This window comes from Eulemur rufifrons, chromosome 8 (genome assembly GCF_041146395.1).
Source record: "Eulemur rufifrons isolate Redbay chromosome 8, OSU_ERuf_1, whole genome shotgun sequence".
In the NCBI taxonomy this organism is placed as follows: Eukaryota; Metazoa; Chordata; class Mammalia; order Primates; family Lemuridae; genus Eulemur; species Eulemur rufifrons.
This window is the reverse complement of record NC_090990.1, coordinates 49,013,741-49,035,662: the sequence shown is the minus strand read 5'-3', so window position 1 is coordinate 49,035,662 and position 21,922 is coordinate 49,013,741. Positions and strand designations below refer to the sequence as shown.

Here is a 21,922-nt window from a genome sequence, read left to right as displayed (position 1 = left end):
TTAAGACCACCATTCTGCCTCTCATAATCAAGGAAGGTTTCCCAAAGAGGACATTTCTGTCCTTTGGGGCATCATCTTCAAGAGATTAGCAAGATATATCATATGTATGAACAAATGTCTCCTGTAATTTAACAATGTCCTTGGGATAAGCTCTTTGTTTCTTTTCCTACAATGCCAAGTATATAATAAGTCCTCAACAAATGTTTGCTGAATTCATCACCTGCCTACCACTTACCAGAGGTATGCTCAGAATCTCTCCCTCAAAGAGATCATGATCTATTATAGTGTATCCATTCATTCCCCAATATCTATAAGGCATGACAGTATGAATTATTCTGACATGATTCCTATATTCAGGAGTTTAACTTCTAGAAGAGGGAAGCTAATTTTTGTTTTTAGAGGAGGTAACACAAATCACAAATTTTCTCTTTGCAATAAAAATACTTATTTAATATTTTCTTGCCTCTGTCAAACATTAAAGAGTGTCCCCCGTCACAGTATTTTTATATTTAAAAGAACCCAAATTATGGCCAGGCGAGGTGGCTCATGCCTGTAATCCTAGCACTCTTGGAGACTGAGGCAGGAGGACTGCTTGAGCTCAGAAGTATAAGACCAGCCTGAGCAAGAGTGAGACCTTGTCTCTGAAAAACAAAACAAAACCCTCAAAAACCCAAATTTAAATTCAACTTTGCATGACTTTTTTGATGTAGTATAATTGCTTGTAAACCTTTCCTTTTTTGTTAAGTGATAGATCATTAAAAAAATAATAAAACCTTATGCTAAACTCCAGTATACCAAACAAAAACAAGTAAGGTGAATTGCTAGAGGAGTGAGTGGGGCCAGTTCCGTAACAGTGTTGGCTGTAACTCCCCCATACATTAGGGAACAAAATTGCAAAAACATACACTGGAGCATTCAATCTAAATATAATTGAATTCAAAATCAGGTTCTCTAACCTCTTACTGGGGTGACCTGGGTTGGATAAGAAGTTTCTTTCTACATAATCTTCCTTGTCAGTAAGCCTTGTAGAGTTGTTTTTGAGGTTTATTAATTTGTGCAGCAAATATTTACCAAGCACCTACCATACCTGTATGGAGATAGTTTTAACAGTGCTGGGGGGCACATCAAGAAATCAAAAGACAAAATCCATGCCCTCACGGAGCTTATATTCTAGTAGGGAAAGACACACAATAAAAAAAATAAATACATATATAAGTCCTAGGTGATGAACTGTCAGGAGATAAAACAGAGAAGGTGAGTAAGAAGTAAAGAAGGGTATAATTAATAAAATTTATAAATGGACGGTCAAGGGAGGCCTCACTGAGAGGTATCATTTGAGCCAAGAATGAAAGGACATATGGGAGCAAGCCAAGTGGATACATGAGAAAAGATTTAATCATAGTGCTTCATTAATAATATATGCTCAATAAATGATGCTGGTTATCATTATTAACGTAGCCAGTACAATGTAAACGGAGGAAACACAAAACTAGGACTAAAAATCTTGTCTCTGCCACTTTCATTTCCATGAGGCCTTGAACCATTTATCATCATTACCGCTCTGAGATATGGCTGACTCATATGGAAAATGGGATAATAATACCTGCTCTTTTTACAATGTCATTAAGAGGATAAAATGTATGTGAAAGCATGAAGACAATAAAGGAGCAAACGCATATTACAACTGTCACATCTCTTACACTATCTTGTCAAAATGACAAACCACCGTTTTATCTTATTCACAAAGCAACCCATGATTTGATAGGTAGCCCACGAAAAGAGTTTCTGAGATAACAATTAACTTCTTTTCTGGAGAGTCAAACTAAGAATATTAAGAGCTAAAACAGACATATATTGATTTTCGATCAAGGAAACCTAACACTAACCAGGCGAACTTGCCAGGGCTCTGGATGGACAGAATAGCCATGTGTTTATTCTGGTCCTTGGAGGATTTGTTACAAATTTCCCATCTGGGCAGCTTCAGTACCTCTCTGCCTTTCTTTTGCCTTCCTATAGATTTAGTGCCTTTCATTCACTCATTCGACAAACATTTAGTGAATGCTTGCGATAAACACAGAGCCAAGTGTGGATCTGGGTAAGAGGGTGAACTAAACCAGGACCCAGTCCCAACAAATCCCCTGGGGACAGATGGCGGAAAGGTTGGGAGCAAAGAAAGAATGGAATCCATCCACCCCACCTCCCAGATTCCTCCAGTCTGGACAAGTCTGAGCCTTGAACATACTTTAGTAGGTAACTGTAAACAAAATGAGAGCCCTCAGGCTAGATTAAACTTGGCTGGGCAACCCCAAAACAAATCCGATTCCGAAAATATGAATACTGAGGAGCCTGAGTATCTCCAGTCATTATTCAACACACATTTACTAAACCTACCTAGTCCAGGCCCTGGAAGCCAGAATTCAAAGACAAACATCCCTAGTGCTCAACTCTTCTGCACCTCCTTTTCTTGTCTAACCATGGTCCCTTTTATTCCTGTGGTCCAACATCCAGTTCAAGAACCAAACTTTCCTACAGTAGAGAGTTTCCAGGACTAGAAATGCAGAAGTAATACAAATAGGAAGCTAATGTAATTTCCAGTCTCATACTTCTCAGTTTGGCTTCCATTGAAAGCTTCCACTGGCCCCATCCAGGGCCTTTCTGTGATCCTTCCCTCTTGGAAATTCCCCTTTTAAAGTGTGCAGGTTTTTCCTTCCAAGCCATTCCCAGGAAGATTAAATAATGGAATAATAGCAGCAATCCTCTCCCTAGTGTACTGTAGGGGAGAGAAAAATGGCATCCCTCCACCCTTCTAGGTTTCTTGGCTAGGCTACACATTAATTGACGTAAGAAAGAAGAAACACTTATACAAATAATTACATAAAAATACACAGGAGTCCCACAAAATATGAGACCTGAAGAAGGGTCAGATGACGGAAGCTTACACAGCATCCTGAGCTACAGAAAGGAGACTGGAGCTCACAGCTTCTGGGGTGGTGGCAGCACAAGTTATGGGAGGGTGAGGGGAGGAAATGTACGGTGAATACAGGTTGTCTTGTTATACAGATAAAAAGTTTCTCTGGTAATAAAAGTTGTTTCTGAACTGCCCCTCACAAGAAGAGATGATAATTTGTCTGGGTGTGGGGTCAACCTCCAGTCTCCTCTCCTGTGATCTGAGTTAGTATTCCCTGCTTGATAAAATGCTTGGGGAGGGGATTCATGACAGTTGTGTTCCTTGGAAGATTGTCTTCAGACAGATAAGGAGAGTTCAGACAAAGCCTCGTCTGCACCTGCTGCTCCCTAAGTGCCCTCAGTTCAAGATAATCAGTCATATTTTGGGGTGACATTTCCTAACTCTTTCAGTACCCTTATGTTGGCATTCTGTCACCCTTTTGTGTTCTGGAAGCAGAATACAAAATACTGAATGCTGATTACAGAGTAGGCAACCACATAATCCTCTAAACAACCTTGCAAGATAGGCTTCATTTTACAAATGAAATTGATGTAGACACTGAAAAGTTAAATCCTGTCAAAAATCAAACAGGTAGCAGATGACAAAATCCTGCTTGAACCTCAAGTCTTCCATCTCAAAAGATGAGGGTATTTAATTCTCTATCCCAAGCTACCCCCTAAAAGGGCTGTTCAAAAAAGAACAAAGGTTAAGTTTCCTAACCCTTTTGACCTTGTCCCCATGGTCTCTGAGTTCTCTTTCAGCTCCAAAATTCAAAAACATCACATTAGTCAGGACTGATTCCATCTCTTTAAAGTTGACCCTCAATCCACAGTCTCTTTAAAGAAACAGCTATTTTTTGTTTGTAGGTGACAAGTTTCTGCTACAGAGCATCTTTCTTCTCCTGTGAATAAAGGGATATACTTTTGTGCAAGGTCAACATCTGGATCTTGCTTTCAGGTGGACCCTAGTTCATTGCTTTAACCCTGTCCAAATTGTTCATGACTGGAGCCTTGAGTTTGTAGTTGAGTAAAAGAATAATTTGGAGTATTAACACCTGCTAAGTTTCCTTTTCTTATAAAACCAATTGACTTCTCCTTTACTATGTCCCAGTGGATGATATTTGGTGAAATGAAACATCAAATTTTAAACCTTTTAGGTAAAATTCTCATTATCAAATAACAATTTGGAAAAATAATTCAGAAAAATCTTCTACCAGGACGTATTTTAAATGCTAGAGTGTCTTGAAACATTTTGGGGACCAGAAAATATTTTAGATTCCTGAACTATACATGTGCAGGGCAAACTCCATCTAAGGATAAACTGAGCTGAAATCTGAGCTGCCACCCAAGAGACAGATTAGCATTCTGAGTCCAATCAAGTTAACTGCCTGCTAAAACAAACAAAATAAACAAACAAAAATAAAAAACACTCCTCACAGCAATATAACAGAACTGGGAGTTTTTCACAATACCAGGACACAACCCCAATTTTCTGACAGAAAAAGCAAAGTGTGACCAATTTACAAGAGACAAAACAGTTAACAGACATCAACTTCAAACCATTTTTAGATGTCATAATCGGTGGATAGAATTATAAAGCTGTTGTTATATTATAACCATGATTAAGAATGCAAAGAAAAATATGTTTGCAAGGAATGAAAAGATAAAGAAATCTCAGCAGAGAAATAGAATCTATTAAAAAGAAACAAATGAAATTGCGCAGCTGGAAAATATAATATCTGAAAATTTAAAAATATATCTGGAGAAATTAACAGCAGAATAGAGGTAGGAGAAGTAAACTGTATCTAATTTAAAGGTCAGGGAGGAAAAAATCAAAGGAGAAGGAAGAGGAGGAAGAGGCATTGTGTTGGGGACTTGCAGTAGAATATCCAAAGATCTAGCGTAGACGTAATTGGAATCCCAGAAGGAGAGCAAAGAATGAGATAAAAAAAATATTTGAAGAAACAATGGTCTCAAAGTCTCGAAATTTGATGAAAGACATAAATTGAAAGTTTCAGAAAGCTCAACAAACACCAAGTAGGATAAATATAAAGACTGCTGTATCTAGGCAGGCACAGTCATAGTAAAATTGCTAAAAACCAAGAAATAGAGAAAAATCTTAGGAGCAACGAGAATTAAAAAAAAAAAAAAACATTCATTGCATACAGGATGACAACTTTTACTGACTTGACATCAGAAACTATGGAGTCTAGTTGGGCATGGTGGCTTGTGCCTATAATTCCAACCACTTGAGAGGCTAAAGTGGAAGGATCCCTTGAGGCTAGGAGTTCAAGAGTAGCCTGGGCAATATAGCTAAATCCTGTCTCTACCAAAAAAGTAAAAAGTTTAGCTGGGTGTGGTGGCATGTGCCTCAGTTCCAGCTTCTTGAGAGGCTGAGGCAGGAAGATCCCTTAAGCCCAGGAGTTCCAGGCTGCAGTGAGCTGTGATTGTGCCACTGCACTCCAGCCTGGTGACCAAGGGGGAAAAGAAAAAGGGGAAGGGAGGAGAGGGGAGGAGTCGTCCAGCAGACAGCGGAACACTTTATAAAGAGAAAAAATTGTCAATCCGAAATTCTATCTCAAGAAAAAACAACCTTTAAGAGCAAAGGCAAAATAGAGACATTTTCTGAATATACAAAATAATAAAAAACAGAATTTGTCACGAAGATGTCTGAATTACAAGAAATATTAAAGGAACTTCTTTAGACTCAATATTAGTTGGTATATTTAGAAAGAAATGAAGAGTTCCGAAAATGGTAAGCATGTGTGAATATATAATATTTTTTCTTTTAATTGCTTTAAATATAGCATTTTGAAGTAAGAGCTATCACATTGTCTTGTGTAGTTTGTAATACATGCAGATGTAATAGATACGGTAACTCCAGCATAAAAGATAGTGTTGGGGAAATGGACCTATACAATTGCAAGGGTTCTAGATTTTATGTGAAGAGAGAGAATATTAATTCTAATTAGACTGCAATAAGTTAAGGATATTATATTGTAATTTCTCGAGCATATACTTAAAATATGCAAAGAAATGTAGCTAAAAAGCTAAAATAGATTAACATAAAATTTAAAAATTCAGAAGAGGGTGGGGAGGGAGTAACTAAGAAAAAAAGGGAAAAATGGAAAACAAATAAAATGTCTGGCCCAAATCCAACAATATCAACAATCAAACCAAATGTTAATTGGCCAAATATTCCCCAAATACTCCCAATTAAAAGGCAGAAAATTTCAGAATAGATTTAAAAAAGCAAGTCTCAACTATATACTGTCTATAAAGGACATATTTTTAACAGGGAAATTGAAAGTAAACGCTTGTGAAAAGGCACACTGTGTAAAAAGTATACGAGGGATGGAGATGCTTTATTGATATACAGTGCTTTATTGATGCTTTATTGATATCCAGTAAAATCGACTTCAGGGAAAGAGTATTGTTACCAGAGATAAAGAATACCATTTCATAATGTCATAATTCACAACTCATCAGAAAGACATGGTAATCCCAAATGTGTACGTCACTAACAATGGAGCCCTAAAACATATCAGGCAAAAATAGACAGAATTAAAGGAAAAAATTATACAATTTCACCATTATCGTTGAAGATTTTAACATTCCTCTCAGCAAAGACAGAATTAGACAAAAATCAGCCCAAACATAAATGATTAACACTATCAACCACCTTAACCTAATGGATATATAAAGAACACCCAACTACAGAATACACAACCTTTTCAAGTTCATTTGGTATATTACACAAGATAGATCATACGTTGAACCACAAAACCCAAGTCTCAATAAATTAAAAAGGAATAAAATCATATGATGTATGTTTTCTGACCACAATGGAATCTGATTAAGAATTAATAACAACAAGATATCTAGAAGACCCCAAATGTTTTAGAAATCGAACAACACACTTCAAAGTAATCCATGAGTCAAAGAAGAAATCACAGGTAAAATTAGAAAATATTTAAAACGGAATGATAATGAAAATATAGCTCATGAAACTTTGTGGTATATAACTAAAGCAGTGCTTAGAGAAAAGGTTATAGCTTTAAATGCTTCTATTTGGGAAAAAAAAGGTATAAAAATCAATGACCTAATGTTTCAAGAGTCTAGAAAAAAAGAGCAAAGTTAACCTGAATGAAGTACAAGGAAGGAAATAATAAAGAACATGAATTTGTGAAATAGAAAACTAAGAGAAAATTAAGGAAGCCAAATTTGTTTTTTGAAAAATGAGTTATGATTACTATATTTGCCCATTCATTCTCTCTGATTGTCTGGCCACAAGTTTACCTATTTTATTGATCTTTCCAAAGAACTAGCGGCATTTGGTCTTAATGATTTTGCTCTATTCGTCTTCTAGCCTATAGATATTAAAAAGATAATAAGAATGCTATAAATACCTTTATACCAACAAATTTGACAATTTAGATGATGAAAAGGACAAACTTCTTTTTTAAAAAATCAACTTACCAAAACTGACATAAGATGAAAGAGAAAAAGAAAACAAAACCAAAAAACCCTACCTATATCTATTAAAGAAATTGGATGAGGCTGGGTGCGTGGCTCACACCTGTAATCCTAGCACTCTGGGAGGCAGAAGAGAAAGGATCACTTGAGGTCAGGAGTTCCAGACCAGCTTGAGCAAGGGCAAGACCCCGTCTCTATTAAAAATAGAAAGAAAAAAAATTAGCCGGTTGTGGTGGTGTTGTGCCTGTAGTCCCAGCTACTCAGGAGACTGAGACAAGAGGATCACTTGAGCCCAGGAGTTTGAAGTTGCTGTAAGTTAGGCTGATGCCATGGCACTCTAGCCCAGGCAACAAAAGAGCAAGACTCTGTCTGAAAACAAGAAAAAGAAAATTAAAAAAAATAAATAAATAAATAAATAAAAAATTGGACGCTCAAAACCCTGCTCGAAAAGAAAATGCCAGGTCCAGATGGCACCCTAGTGAATTCCATCAAACATCTAAGGAAGAAACGTCAGTCTTATTTTCCTCCATAAAGTAAAGGAGGAAGGACTATGTCCAAACTAGTTTTATAAAGTCAATACTCTAAAACCAAAAAGTGGTAAGTGAGACAGAAAGGAGAAAATGTAGAACAAAGAAAAGGAAAATCAGGAGTATGGGGAGCAGGGTGGGCTGCAGCTTTAAATATGGTGATCACCTGATTGAGAAGGTGACACTGGAGAAGACTTGAAGGAGGTGAGGGGCCCACAGGGATATATGCTATTTGCACCCATGCAAAGGCCCTGGGCAGGAATGTGCCAAGAAAGGCAAGGAGGCAAGTGTGGTGTCCCGAACACCTAAGTCAAGGTATATCAAGGCAGATGGAAAGGATCAACGATTCAGTACTAACGTTCAGTAAATGAGGACCCTGGAATTGGCAATGTGGCGGTCACTGGTGACCTTGGTAGGGCAAGAAGCTTTACCGGAGTAGGCATAAGAGAAAATGGCAGAACTGGACCTAATGAGCACAGATGCCTCTTTTGATGGGGTGTGCCTCAAAGGGAGAAAAAGAAATGGGTAGTAGTTGGAGAGGAGGGCTTGTTGTTTGTTTGTGACAGGAGAACAGCATGTTTACATGCAGATGAATATGACCCAGGAGAGATAAAAACTGACACCATAGAAGGGAGAGGAAGAAACCTACAGGAATGCCCTTGACCAAACATCAGGTACATCTCCAGTATAAGTAGTTCCCTTACCACATTGGCCCATCTCAAAAGAATTCTAAAGTCCTTTAAAACCACTGCTGCCAGCAATTCAAGAGTTTTTGAAACATGTACTTACCATTTCATTGAGTAAATTGTTAACATAAAGAATTTACTAGAACATTTGAGAAAGAGTTAGAACTCCTGAAACAAGTGGCTCTGATCCCTTCAGTGATGCAATCAAACACCCCAAGAAACTTTCTCCTTTTGTTTTTCCTTCTCTGCTTTGTGTTTCATAGACCATATTTTATTATTTTCTGAAGCACTTGCTCAGAAATTTATTTTTCTTGATTCAGGTTCAACTTTATATAATGCCCTTATGTGGGCAAACTTAATTTCTTAAAGTATTCAAAAACGGAGTCCATGGGAGGTGTTCCACACAAGAATGTGTGCATAGGATTTTAATTTTTTCCGAGGCTGTTGCCATAGTTTCTTTGGCAGCAAAACTACATATAGTGAACTAATTAAAGATTTAAAACACATTGCTAGGCAATTTAGACCCACACCCTTAAAGTTAATTTAAAAGAAATAATAAGCAAGGAAAAATATATACCACAGAGAGTTTTGTGGTAAGAGTCAAGAATCACAAAATGTTTTTTATTAGTGTTAATTACTTTGCTCCCCTAACCAGAAGATATTAACAACATGTTAGATTTTCTGCCAAGTTACATAGTGTGCGCAAGTCAGATCCAATGCTCAATAAGATCTGATTAGTAAAGGGGGAGGGCAAGAACCCATGGGGCTCTAGTTTTCATTAATCCAAAGGAGAAAGGATGGATAGAACACTCATGTCAAAATTCTAGACAGTACAAAAATATGCAAAAATTAACCATAAAGAAGTGGTTCCCTTTCTTTTTAAGATTGTGAGCTAAAATTAAGAGCACATAGATCAATAATCTGCTTTGAATTACTACTCTGTTTTTGCTTATCAAACATATCCTATAAGCAGTTACAATTGTTCTCATTAAATATAATTGTTAAAAGGCTAATGGCATGAATGGGGGTTAAAAAAAAAAATCACTGTTAGGAGCACTGAGTCCTCAAATGATGTGAAAGCAGGAAATCTAGGAAGTAAGCCAGTGCCAAATCCTACTTTCCTTCTGAGAATGTGGCACCATCCGGTGACCTTGAGCTTCCACTTGGAGGACAGCACAGAGCACTAGGGATAGGAAACAACTTCAGGGCTTGGCCAAGATGGAAAATCAAGAAACGTAAATGGAGAGGGCAGTGTCACCCCACTAAATACCAAAACTTGTTGTAAAACTCATCACTAAGATCATGTGATACTGTCACAGTGATGGATTAAGTAGAGCAGTGGAACCAAATCAAATTCACACATACAGGAAAACTCAACTAATGATTGAAAACAAATGACAAAAGGACAGATTGTTCAATGCATAGTCATAGGACATTTGGAAATACATACGGGGGAAAAATGAAATTGGATATCTACTTCATATCCAACACCAAAATCAATTCCAGGTGGATAAAAGTCTTAAATAAGAAAGTCAAATGTTTTAGAAGACAATATAGGAGAATATATTTATGTCTTTAGGGGTGGAAAAGAATTTCTTTAACACAAAAACCAAAAACCAAAATGGAGAAGACTGATTTTAAAAACTGACTCAGTTAAAATTAAAACTTTAAAATTCTTTAAAAGATAATATGAGGTGAAAAAACAAACCAAAAACTGGGAGAACATATTTATGAAACATAAATCTGTAAGGCAATCTAATATGGCAACTACCAGCCAAAATGTAGCTATTTTAATTAAAATTAAATGAAATTTAAAATTTAATTATCAGTGGTAGCTCTAGACACATTTCAGGTACTCAGTAGTCACAACATGTGACTAGTAGCTGCTCATCAGACAGCACGGATATCAAACATCATCACAGTTCTCTTTGGACAGCACTGATCTAGAACATATACAACATTTTTCAACTTCTAAACTTAAAAAAAAAAAGAACAAAGAGCATTAATATTTAATAGAACAAAAAACCACGAAAAATTGTTCCCTAAACATGCAAAAAAAAAAAAAAAAAAGAAAAAGAAAAAGAAGCCTTTCAACCTCATTAGTCCTCAGAGTAAAACAAATGAACTCATTAGATTCAATTTCAGATACCCCAAATTAGCAAAGGATTAAAAATCAGCTCCAACTTTTGAGGAGGGATCAGCAAATTTCTAATATACTTTCTTGGGAGTGTGACCCATGACAACCACTGTGGAGCCCATTTGACACTGACCAGTCATGCTGAATACTCTGATACCCAGCACTTCTATCCTACAGACGGATTCTCCACCTGAGCTAAACAAAGCTCCCCGGCCCCACCACCACGTGGGGCATTTGGAAATGTGTATGGAGAAACACACACAACACGCAGTCCTAGCAGCATTTAATTGGCAGGAGGCCAGGGGCAATTAAGTTCCTACAATTAAAGAATTTATTCCATCTGAATTGTGTAAGGGTGTACGGAGATATGAACAAAAATCAAAACACTAGAAGCAACCCAAACATCATCAACCATAAAATGGACATATAAATTGCATATAACGGAATAATACAGAACTGAAAATAAATGAACCTTAACTGCAGATATCAACATGGGTGCTTCTAAGCCATATGACACTGAATGAAACTAGCAAGATACGTGGGTATAAACATATGCTTAAAATTTATATTAAAAAAAATAGCCAAACTAAAAATTAATTTGAGGACAAACAAATTACCTACTAGCTGGGGTGTTTTGTATACTAGCTGGGATCCTTGGCCTTTCTGGATATTGCCAGTAATAATACTGCCACCTACCTCATGGAGTTGTTCTGAAATTCGAATGAGATAAGCAGTGTGAGTGATTGTGATGGCAGACATTTTACAGAAACATTAGAGGTACGTATGTCCCTAAAGATTTCATCCTGGGAACTGTCCAGGATCACATAGTCCAGAGAAGTTAAAATAAGTATGTTCTGGTTCAATTTAAGAAAGAACTTTTTGACAATCAGTGAGAAGACACACAAAGACTATGTGGTAACTCTCCTGCACTTGAATTATGTCGATAAAAGGCAGAGTGTAGCAGAGACTCCTGTTTTGGATGAATACATACATTTTTTTAAAAATAAATAAATATTTAATATTCTAAAATAAATTTAAATCAATTTACAATAAATTAAGAAGACAGATAATATAACTTTGTATCAAACATTTCAAAAACTAGCTCTCCTACTTAATAGTCATAAATTACAGGTAATTTATTTTATATCTCTTAGATCTTCAGTTTCCTCATCTATAATAGGATTTTTCCTTCAAGGTTATTTAGCAAAAATCAATGTAATAATATATGTAACCTAAACTTATGTACCCCCATAATATGCTGAAATAATTTAAAAAATTTAAAAAAAAAAATCAATGTAATATATGTGAAATTGCCTAGCACCAGTGTTCTATAAGTGCTCATTCAGCTGCTGTAACTTTAACAAATTATTATTAAAGGCTTCCAAACTTATTTATAGCTAGATAAATAAAATAATGACATCAGTGCAAGAAAACAAAACAACTTTCATGCTCCATAACAGCTAAAGTAAGAACTTGTACCTGTTACTTCAAGGAAAGCAGCAAAACTGATACCCCTGTATCAGTTTCTTTAAAATGTTATCAAATGGCCTTTGATCTCCCCAAAAGTTTCCTTAGACATGCTTTGTTTAGAAATCTTCTCCCATAAAACCTCTTTTAAATTTCATGACCCTAAAGAACTTTCTAGTTTGCTGGAATAAAAATAAGACAGGCATTATGAAGATTAGACTTGGTACAGCAAACCACATCATATTCACTACAATTTTGGGCCATTAGCTTTTAAAAACATCTAAAGCTAAGAAAAAGCATATATACAGGACTATTTACATCCTCTAAATTTAACCTGCAGAAACCAATTTAAAAAAGTCAATGTCCATAAACACGAAATGCTGAACTTTAAGATTAAACCACAGTAATTTATTATAAATAAATAACTATCCTGTAAATAACTTCACTGTAACAAATCTTTTTCTTGTTGTATAATACTTTTGAAGTTTAGATCAAGTCAAGCTGTTCTCCATGAATACAACAATGTCAGGATCTCAGAGAGTTTAAATTATGATGCATTTCACTATAGTTATCTTTTGAGTCCGTGAAAGTGCTCTGCTATACTCTGGCCTTTACCTTGGTTCTGTTTTTTACTTAAGTTTCAAACCTAGCTTCAAATTACTAGTAGATGGTCACAGACTGTAATGAAGTTGGTGGATTAGCTGAAATTAAAACCAACACCTCTTTACCACCCCTTCTCTTAAAGCACAGATCAATTATTTATGACCAAGTTCACCAACACTATGTTTTCATTTAGGAGGCAGTCCATCTGAAGCCAGCTATAAATAAAGCAAATAGAATGTGGCCTCAAAACTTCTTGACTCCAAAGAGCAGCAAGAAGGAAAGAAAGAATACAAGAGGAAAGAAAAAGGAAAGAGCAAAAGAACCCAACATCCAATGAGCTGCCTCTATGCCAGAACTTTCCACATAGACAATTTCATTTTGTTCTCAGTTAATTTGACATCATTTCATTTAATTCTCACAACCCCATAAGGCAGATATTATGTTCCCCTTATTTAAGATTGAGAAACTGCAACTCAAAAAGGCCAAATTGCTTACTGGGACCACAGAGGAAGAAGGAAAACCAGAATTTAGCATGGGGTTTGTCTGATTCTAAAGCCCAGGCATTTATTTTCTATATTAGATGAAATAATTTCCAGTATTTTCAAATTTGAGTAGTTTAGGGATTTTTAAAACAAAAAGGAATTAAATATGTCTAAAGCATAGCACGAATAGCAAAAAACCATCCACATAATTCTTATGCCAACTGCTTCTAAGAACTTGAAGTGTGAGGTTGTCACCACTACACATAAGATGTACGTGAAATCACACACAGAGACGAACAGGAAACCTCAAGTGGAGATTGCCCGTGGAAGGAGTCCCGAAGCCACATCTAAAAGCAAGACAAAGACAGAGAGTGTCAAGTATTCATCAGCCTCTTACCTGCTGCACTTCACTTTCTCCATTTGAGACTTTCTCAGTGTAAACAAAGGAGTTGAATATCCGCTGTAATGAAAAGAAAATGAACAAACATTAAGCTTTCTAAGTAAGACCATCATTTTCTATATGAGGGTGTCTGTGAATTATCTGTTGTTTATAACAAAACAGAATCAAGTAGAAAAAATTTAATTAAAATACGGTAATTTTACAGAGAGAAACCCAAATAACAGCCAAAGTAAATCACACTTACATAAGCAATATGCAGGCACTTCTGTAGTGAAGTAAACCAGATGTTACGCTACATTTTTCATTTTCAAAAATACATTTAATTATAGATTTCCGGAGCCCATGCCATTTTATCCAATTGGTATAATCTGACAAAGTTGTGTTTCTCATTTAAATCCTGTACTCCCTGAATGCTGTAATTATTTACAGACACTAAAATCTAATGCAATAAAGCTCTTTAAAAAGGATTCTTTCCATATTCTCTCATGTCCCTGGTCCAGCCAGCACCTACCCAATATTAGCTATCACCTCCGTTACTCAAGCACCCCCTCGGGAGAGTAACATAATAGGGCTTGCCAAATATGCTGTGGCCTTCAGAGAAGATCCAGTTCTTACGTGCCAGGAATATGACAGCTGTGCCAAGACGTGAGGCCAAACTGCAGCACACAAGCACACACATTCTTCCACGGGTCCCTGCCTAGCTCATACCTACTCCTCCATACATTGCCTCTACTTAAAAACAGACTTATGACTTCACCTAACTGCATCATTACTGAGCAATCATACGAGATTAACACATAACAGACTAAAAAATGAGTATCGAAGTTACGAATCTGTCAGAGGCACAAAAAAGCAGCCACAGCCTCATCATTTATCTTTAAAGCTTTAAAGATACCACTGGAACTGTCCAGATGAGTAAGGAGTCAGTCAGACCTGGAGATGTCAGCCAAAATTTCCTTTTTCCTTTCTACCTTTCTGCCAAGGGTTTGTCAGCATCTGGGACAGCTTCCCAGACAGCCTAACACACCTGCGTGGTTGTGGCGGGGAAGACAAGTGCCAAGTTCATCAGGCACTGCACATCTAAACAGAGTGCAAGGGAAGGAAGATTAAGCTGCTGGGGGTGGAGGGGATTATGGGGGGAGAGTGCAGGGAGGGAGGCAAAATAACTTGGAAAGGACTGGGATGGAATTACAGTCTGGAATATTATAATCACAAATCATCATGGTACCTCCTATCATTCTCCAAAGTGCCACTCATTCATTCAACAGATGTTCATTGTTACTTTCTTTCCTAAAAATGACTCTGATAGGAAAGTTCTCATTACAGATTTCTAGCAATGTCCATAATGGTAATGATGTTGGCTAATATCTATTGAATTGTTACTGTGGGGCAGACACTATTTTAAGCACATTACATCTATTTGCTTATTAAAGTCTTATAAAACACCTCTGTGACAGGCACTATGATCTCTAAATAGATGAGGTAACTGAAGCATATTTATTGAGTGCCTATTCATTCCTAGTGCAAAGCAAATGTTGTGCCTCATGTGCATATCTTATTTAATCTTCATTTAAAAATTACTGTAGCTCTAAAGATGAAAAGCTAAGACCCTGGGTGGTTAGCTCAGCCCAAATCACTTGGCAAGGCTAGAATTTGAACCCAGGCAGTGTGGCTCCAGATCTGATGCTCCTAACTCTATTGTTCATAAGAATTTGCTACCTGGCTGCTTTACACATACCAAAAAACACTCCTGTCAGGAGCTAACACCTGAACATAATGCAGATCAACAATCCCTGTGTGTAATTCCAAAATTCAAAAGGCTCTGAAATCAAATGCTTTGCATAACACATTTGGTAGCAAAATATGACATGACCTAAACTTGTTTGCTGGTAAATCCTTACTTGAACTGAGATGTACTGTGTATTTATAGTCCTTATTAAACCACCGAGTACGACCATTCATTCATTTTGAAGCAGATCTCAAATAATGCATTTGATTATGGGGTTCTGCCCCAGATCTCACGGCAGGGGGGTGGGGGGGTGTTTTATAATCAAGTGGTATTAGGATTCTGAATCCTGAAATACATCTCATTTTGGAAAAAGGATTATGAACCTGTAGACCTCCATTCCTACAACTCTGAGTTCCCAATTCTCTGGGAAACCACTTAGTTCACTATATTATAATGCTTTTAGAGGCTGGGTCAATGTCATTACCACACACCTCACACTCACAGAATATATTCTATATTTTTATACAGTTTGATTTTCAAAAACTGTTCAGTACCAAGAGTCCATTTTTATTAAAAATGAACATACTTCATGTAATGGCTTCAGATCTTGATGAATGAAGTCAATTTCTTATTTCATTTCTGGCAGAGATATTCCAAATGATACAGCATCTGTTCTGTCTTGGAAGGTGCTACCCCAAGAGGTGACTGATGAAAGAGGCACACACTATTCCAGATCCACCCTGCTCAAGCCAACACTCACAAAGGGCCAAACTGGATACTTCCTTCTCATGTTTGTCAAAAGAAAGGTGAATAAATAAAGAATACATGCCAGAAAGGGTTCAAGAGGCTGTGGTTTGTTCACTATTTTACTCATTTATTACATTTATAGTAAGAATATTTTACATAGATATTTTTATGGCTTATAAGTACTTTTATAATCTCTATACCTAATAAAGGTGGATGGGCAAAAGAAAATTTTAAAAGAAAGAAGTTTTATTAATAGACGTGAGCAGCGGTGATTCTGTAGGCTATCTGTTCTATATAATAACCCTCTAACTACCCCAGAAGTGAAAGATGATCTGTTTCGTCACAGTTTGGGGCTATCGCCAAAGCAAACAATTTTTTGCCCCCTTCCTTCCCCAGGTGGCAGGGGTAGGGGGTGGGGAGGAGTTTTAAGAACTTCAGTGAGAGGTCAGTAGAACCCAGACAAGTAACTCTGACTTAACTGATCAGCCACATCTGGCGCAAGGTTAAAAGTTCAGGCTCATGTGTGTGCACAAGATCTCAAGGTACAGAGTGAATTTCCACTATGCTCTAGGTCAATGGACAGTGATCGTCTTTCTTAAAATGCAGGGCCTGCTAAGCCCAGCTCTCAAAGGCTTAGTACCTTTATAGTTTACAATTTCACATGAATTATTACATTCAATCCTCACAACAACCATATGTGGTAGGCAGGGTGGAGGTCTGAAACCACATTTTACAGATTAAAAAAATTATAGCTCAAAAGGTAGAAAATATATCACAGGTAAAAAACTGAAGTGCTGAGGCCTGAATCCAGAGTCTTGAATTAAAAACAGGCCTAGCTTTTAGCAAAGATATTAAACAAATTTATTCATAGCACCTTTTTGTTCAAGATCGTCTAAGAATCCTAATGCCTATGTGTAGAAAAAAGTAAAGGTTTGGGTTTTTTCTATCCATGTATTTTAAGCAAGATATAATGTCGGGGTAACTAAAGAGTCCCAGACAGGCTGGATGTGGTGGCTCACGCCTGTAATCCCAGCACTTTGGGAGGCTGAGGCAAGAGGATCCCTTGAAGCCAGGAGTTCAAGACCAGACTGGACAATATAGCGAGACCCTATCGTTACAAAAAATTTTAAAAATTAGCTGGGCATGGTGGTATGTGCCTGTAGTCCCAGCTACTTGGAGGCAGGGGGTGGGCATGGGGGTGAGGTGGGAGGATTACTTGAACCCAGGATTTCAAGGTTGCAGTGAGCTGTGATCTGAGCTACTGCACTCCAGTCTGGGGGATAAAGACAGACCCTGTCTTTAAAAAATAAAAACCACACACACACAGGAGTCTCAGACAAAGAAAGGTTTTATTTTTTATTACTTTCTATTGCTATGTGAAATTGTAAAAGAAATAGAATACAGGGGTTTAAGGGGTTTTGTTTTTAATGTGAGAGCCAGGAATTCAAAATGATATATTAATACCTAGCTGTCATTTTTGTGACCTCAAGGTAAAGATTTTCTTGGTTATTAGATGACTTGAAAAATGGAAATGGAAAGGAAAAATGTTCCTAAGACACGAAAATGATGAGTGATCACGACAGGTCTGTTCCTGCCGTCCTCTGGAAGGTTTACTCACAATAACAGGGTTAGGGTATGGGTAGGCAGAGTGTGGGCATTCTGCATTCATTCCAGGTGGTCACTTTCCCTTATTCCAGCTCCATGGAGGGCCAAAGGAATTTCAGAAATTTGAACACAACCCAAAAGGAGTCAGGAGTAACTCTCCTAAGTTTGCAAAATCCTTGGAAGTGAAGCCAAAGATATTGCCCAACCTTGCCCATTACTCTTCCTTGTACTTAAAAGTTTTCATCAAATACTAAAAGTAAAGGTATGCTTTATTACATAGCAAAAAGATCGTTAAAACAGATGGAGTTTGTAAAAGTTATTTTAAATAGAAATATTTCATTAACTTTTCTTTATTAGTTAAATTTGTTTCCATAATTAACAGAAAACAAGGTCGTCTTATGCTCATAGAAACTGAGTACTCCAATTTAAAGACAAAACTGACCTTTCCCTCATTAATGCACCCACTTTGAAACTAGTAGTATCTTCTAAAGTTAATTATATGCATATCTTATGACCCAGCAATTTCAATCCTTGGTATACACCCAGCAGAAGCGTGATTGTGTGTTCATCAAAAGACCTGCACAGTATAAGAATGTTCATAGCAGCGCTACTCATAATAGCCCCAATCTGGAACATACCCAAATGCCTACCAGCAATAGAAAATTAAATTGTGGCGTATTCGCATAATGGAATATTCAGTGGTGAGAATGAACAAACAATTGCCACATGCATGAACAAGATGAATCTCACAAACATAATATTGAGTGAAAGAAGCCAGACTCCAAAACACAAAGTGTATACTTCCATTTATAACAGGTTCAAAACCAGGCAAAACCAATCTAGCCTGTTAGAAGCCAGGATAGTGGTTATCCTTTGTGGGAGAATGAATAGAACGGGCATAAAGGGGGCTTCTGGGATGCTGGAATGTTCTATTTCTTGATCTGGGTGCTGGTTACCAGACGTGTTCACTGTTGTGAGAATTCATCAAGCTGTTCACTTAAGATTGCGCACTTTTCTGTGTCTATGCCGTACTTCAATAAATACTTCAAACATATAGTCTAGGCAGTCTCTTTAAAATATATTCTACTCAAGTGTTTTCATATATTCTAAAGTCTATACATTTTAGAAAAGGGAGAGCAAGAATCTATTAACCGGGCTGTTAAAAGCACTCAAAGAAAAATCTAAGCCCCAATCCGTAATTCACATGAAACTGGGGCTGTACCAGCGGAGGAATCACCTAGCAATTCACAGATAAGGTCTCCTGAGCCTTCCCCGAGGCTACATATTAATTGCTCCCTCACACTTAAAGTATAGAACATTGCTTAGTTCTTCGGCTTCCCATCCAATGGTACTGTACAAACCTGAATTTTCCAGCAAGAAAAAAAAGATATCTCTCTCTGAGTTTCATCCAACCTGGATGTTCTAAATGTATATAACACAATTTAATCAAATCTCCCCTTTGCATAGTCAGTTCTTTTATTCCCTACGCACTGCCTTCCTCCCTCCTCCCCAAAAGAGGACATTCAACTCAAATGAAGTTAAAAATTAAAGAGTCACGTAATAATTGAAATTGAATACAGTTCCCTCCTACATCTACTCCAAGAGGAGGGGAAAAAAGACAAATATCCTGGGTGGGAGGTGGGGGTAGCCTGCCCCCCCACCTCTTGAGGACACCTTGGTCCTTCCCTGTCCCCACACCCTCTCCACTGACCCACCCTCCCAGCCCATCATCTCCTCCCCTCTCAAATCTCCCAAATTAATTGAGCCTGCTTAACAGATGGCAAGAGAATTCCACTTTGCTGAAACAAGAATAATTATATGAGTGTTTAATAAGATGGTCGGTCCAGACAGTTGGCCCCGCCTTCACTCTACCAACAGCTCTGCCAAATTTTAACTAGATATTGAAATAACAGAATACCATGGTGCAGAAATAAGCACCTCTACAAGCCTAATGAAATTCTGTTAGTCTCCCTTCCTGATCTTTGCTAAGAAAATGTGGACTCAAGTTTTTATTCAAAAGCTTATTCTCTTGCTATTTATGGTTCTCTTTGGCAAGCCCATATGGCTGACAGTTCACTAATAGCTTCATTCAGCTCTGGATCTCTTCCTATGACTCCAGGCAGTGTGGCCAAAGGGGAGGAAAATACAGATCACCATTCTTATCTCAACAAGTTGACCAACACTAATCACTAAAAGAGAAAGTACTGTCATTTAAACAAACTCCAAAAAAAAAAAAAAAAATCACTAGAAAGGGAATTAATGGCAACTTAATTTAAGTGTTTCAAGAAAGAAAACATATGCATGACTGTATTCTCCCCTAAGCAAACACCATGAATAATCTTTTACCAGGTTTTAATGGATCTCTCCTGCCCAGAATAGACACTGTCTGATTTTTACCATACTATTTAACCTTACACTGTTAAACATATGGAAGCCCCAAGAAAAATGACATTCTCCGAGGAGGCTAATCATTCTGCATTCTGAGGTTAAAAAAAAAAAAAATCTGTTGCTATAAATCTTAGTCATTTTTTAATCTCTGAATTTGTTCATTCCGGATACAGGTGTTCCAAGAAAATTGTTTGCCAAGAGTATTGAAGAGGTTACCACAAAAAAGAAAAATGGAAAGTAACTTAAATATGCAACAATAGGGGACCAAATAAATTACTCATCTGCCAATCAAGAAGATATTATACAGCTATTAAAAGCATATTTCTACAGAATTTGTTATTCTTAATTATTTTGGAGCAGCATTAAATAGATAAATGTTATTCTAAGTATATGTGTGTAGGGGTGTACTGCCTACCATAATGTTACCATGTATTGTGACCAAGGGCCCAGAATGAATTCAGGTGTTTTACAACATATTATCTCATTTAATATCCACAGCAAGCCTTTAGTTATTGTGTCATCATTTTACATATGAGGGAATTGAGGTTCTGAGAGGTTAACTTGCCCAAAGTTGACCATTAATAAGTAAGTGGCCAAGTCGAGATGCAAATCCTGCCTTACTTCTAAGTTAATGTGTAGTCCTCTATGTAAAGATCATCTTACTAGAGAAAACTTATGTAAAATCTAGAAATTGACCAAAATAGTAACAGGGCTTGCCTGTGAATATTGAATCTAAAATATTTTTTTCCTCTCCCCTATCTCAAAATTGAGCACATACTTTCCTTTATAACTGATAAAGACAAACATTTTTCAAGGAGTTGTCAAACTCAAAAAAGGGCATATATTCAGAGTTAACAGCTAGACCCTACGAAGAATGATTTGCACTGGATCACCACCTCAAGAGCTTTTAAAGAAAATAAATTCAGCAGCTTATGTTTGATGCTCACTATAAAAACTAGATCTTGAATACCGCTGTGACTTGCAAGAAATTGGGCTATTCCAATTTTTATAACAAAGGGAAATGCTTAGTTACTGAAAACTATGGCAGAGAAAGAGGCTTACGTTGAAAATTTAAAACAAAACTAATCAGTGACACAATAGATGACCTTATGCAATCAAACTGTACCCTAGGTACACGTGTCACAGCCTGACAGATTTCCTTATTTTGTTGTAAGGTTACATAAATAATGATAACAGCTAACGCTTATCTAGTGCTTACTATCTGTCAGGCACTCAGTACTTTAACGTACAAATAATTTATCTCGTGTGAGGATGAATTTATATAGAGTGTACTAAAAACATTATGAATGTATTTCACACACCATTATGATAGTTATTCTATTATTCTATTCTCCCATACTTAATCTTTGAAGAGTATTAAAAATATTGTTAATGATAGTCATTCTATGATGGCTGGAGGTATAGGAAGTGGAAAAACACCTGTACAGGTACTCACCAACTCACGTCCCACACCTCATTGTTAATAATCTCCCACCATGGTAATTTCTCCCTTCTCTAAACTTCTAGAACAAAAAGTATCTATGCTATAACCAAGGTAATATGTTCACTACAGAAAATTAAAAAATACGTAAAGAAGAGAAAAAAACTGTTGTCTGACCACTGAGTAAAAGTCAATATTGTTTACATCTTACTTTGTTTCCTGCAAGTCTTTTGGACTTCTAGGTCCTAACCTTACTGTAAATTCTTTGACAACTGGCCCATGCCTAGA

General features: G+C 36.9%; 1 protein-coding gene across 1 annotated transcript in view; it reads right to left on the bottom strand.

The window, feature by feature from the left end:
- The window catches only part of CACHD1 (cache domain containing 1), a 201,227-nt gene that overhangs the window by 111,184 nt on the left and 68,121 nt on the right, over window positions 1-21,922 (bottom strand). The window contains exon 2 of the mRNA XM_069478028.1: window positions 13,722-13,784. Coding sequence (XP_069334129.1) covers window positions 13,722-13,784 — 63 coding nt within the window. The remainder of the gene's footprint in view (window positions 1-13,721; window positions 13,785-21,922) is intronic.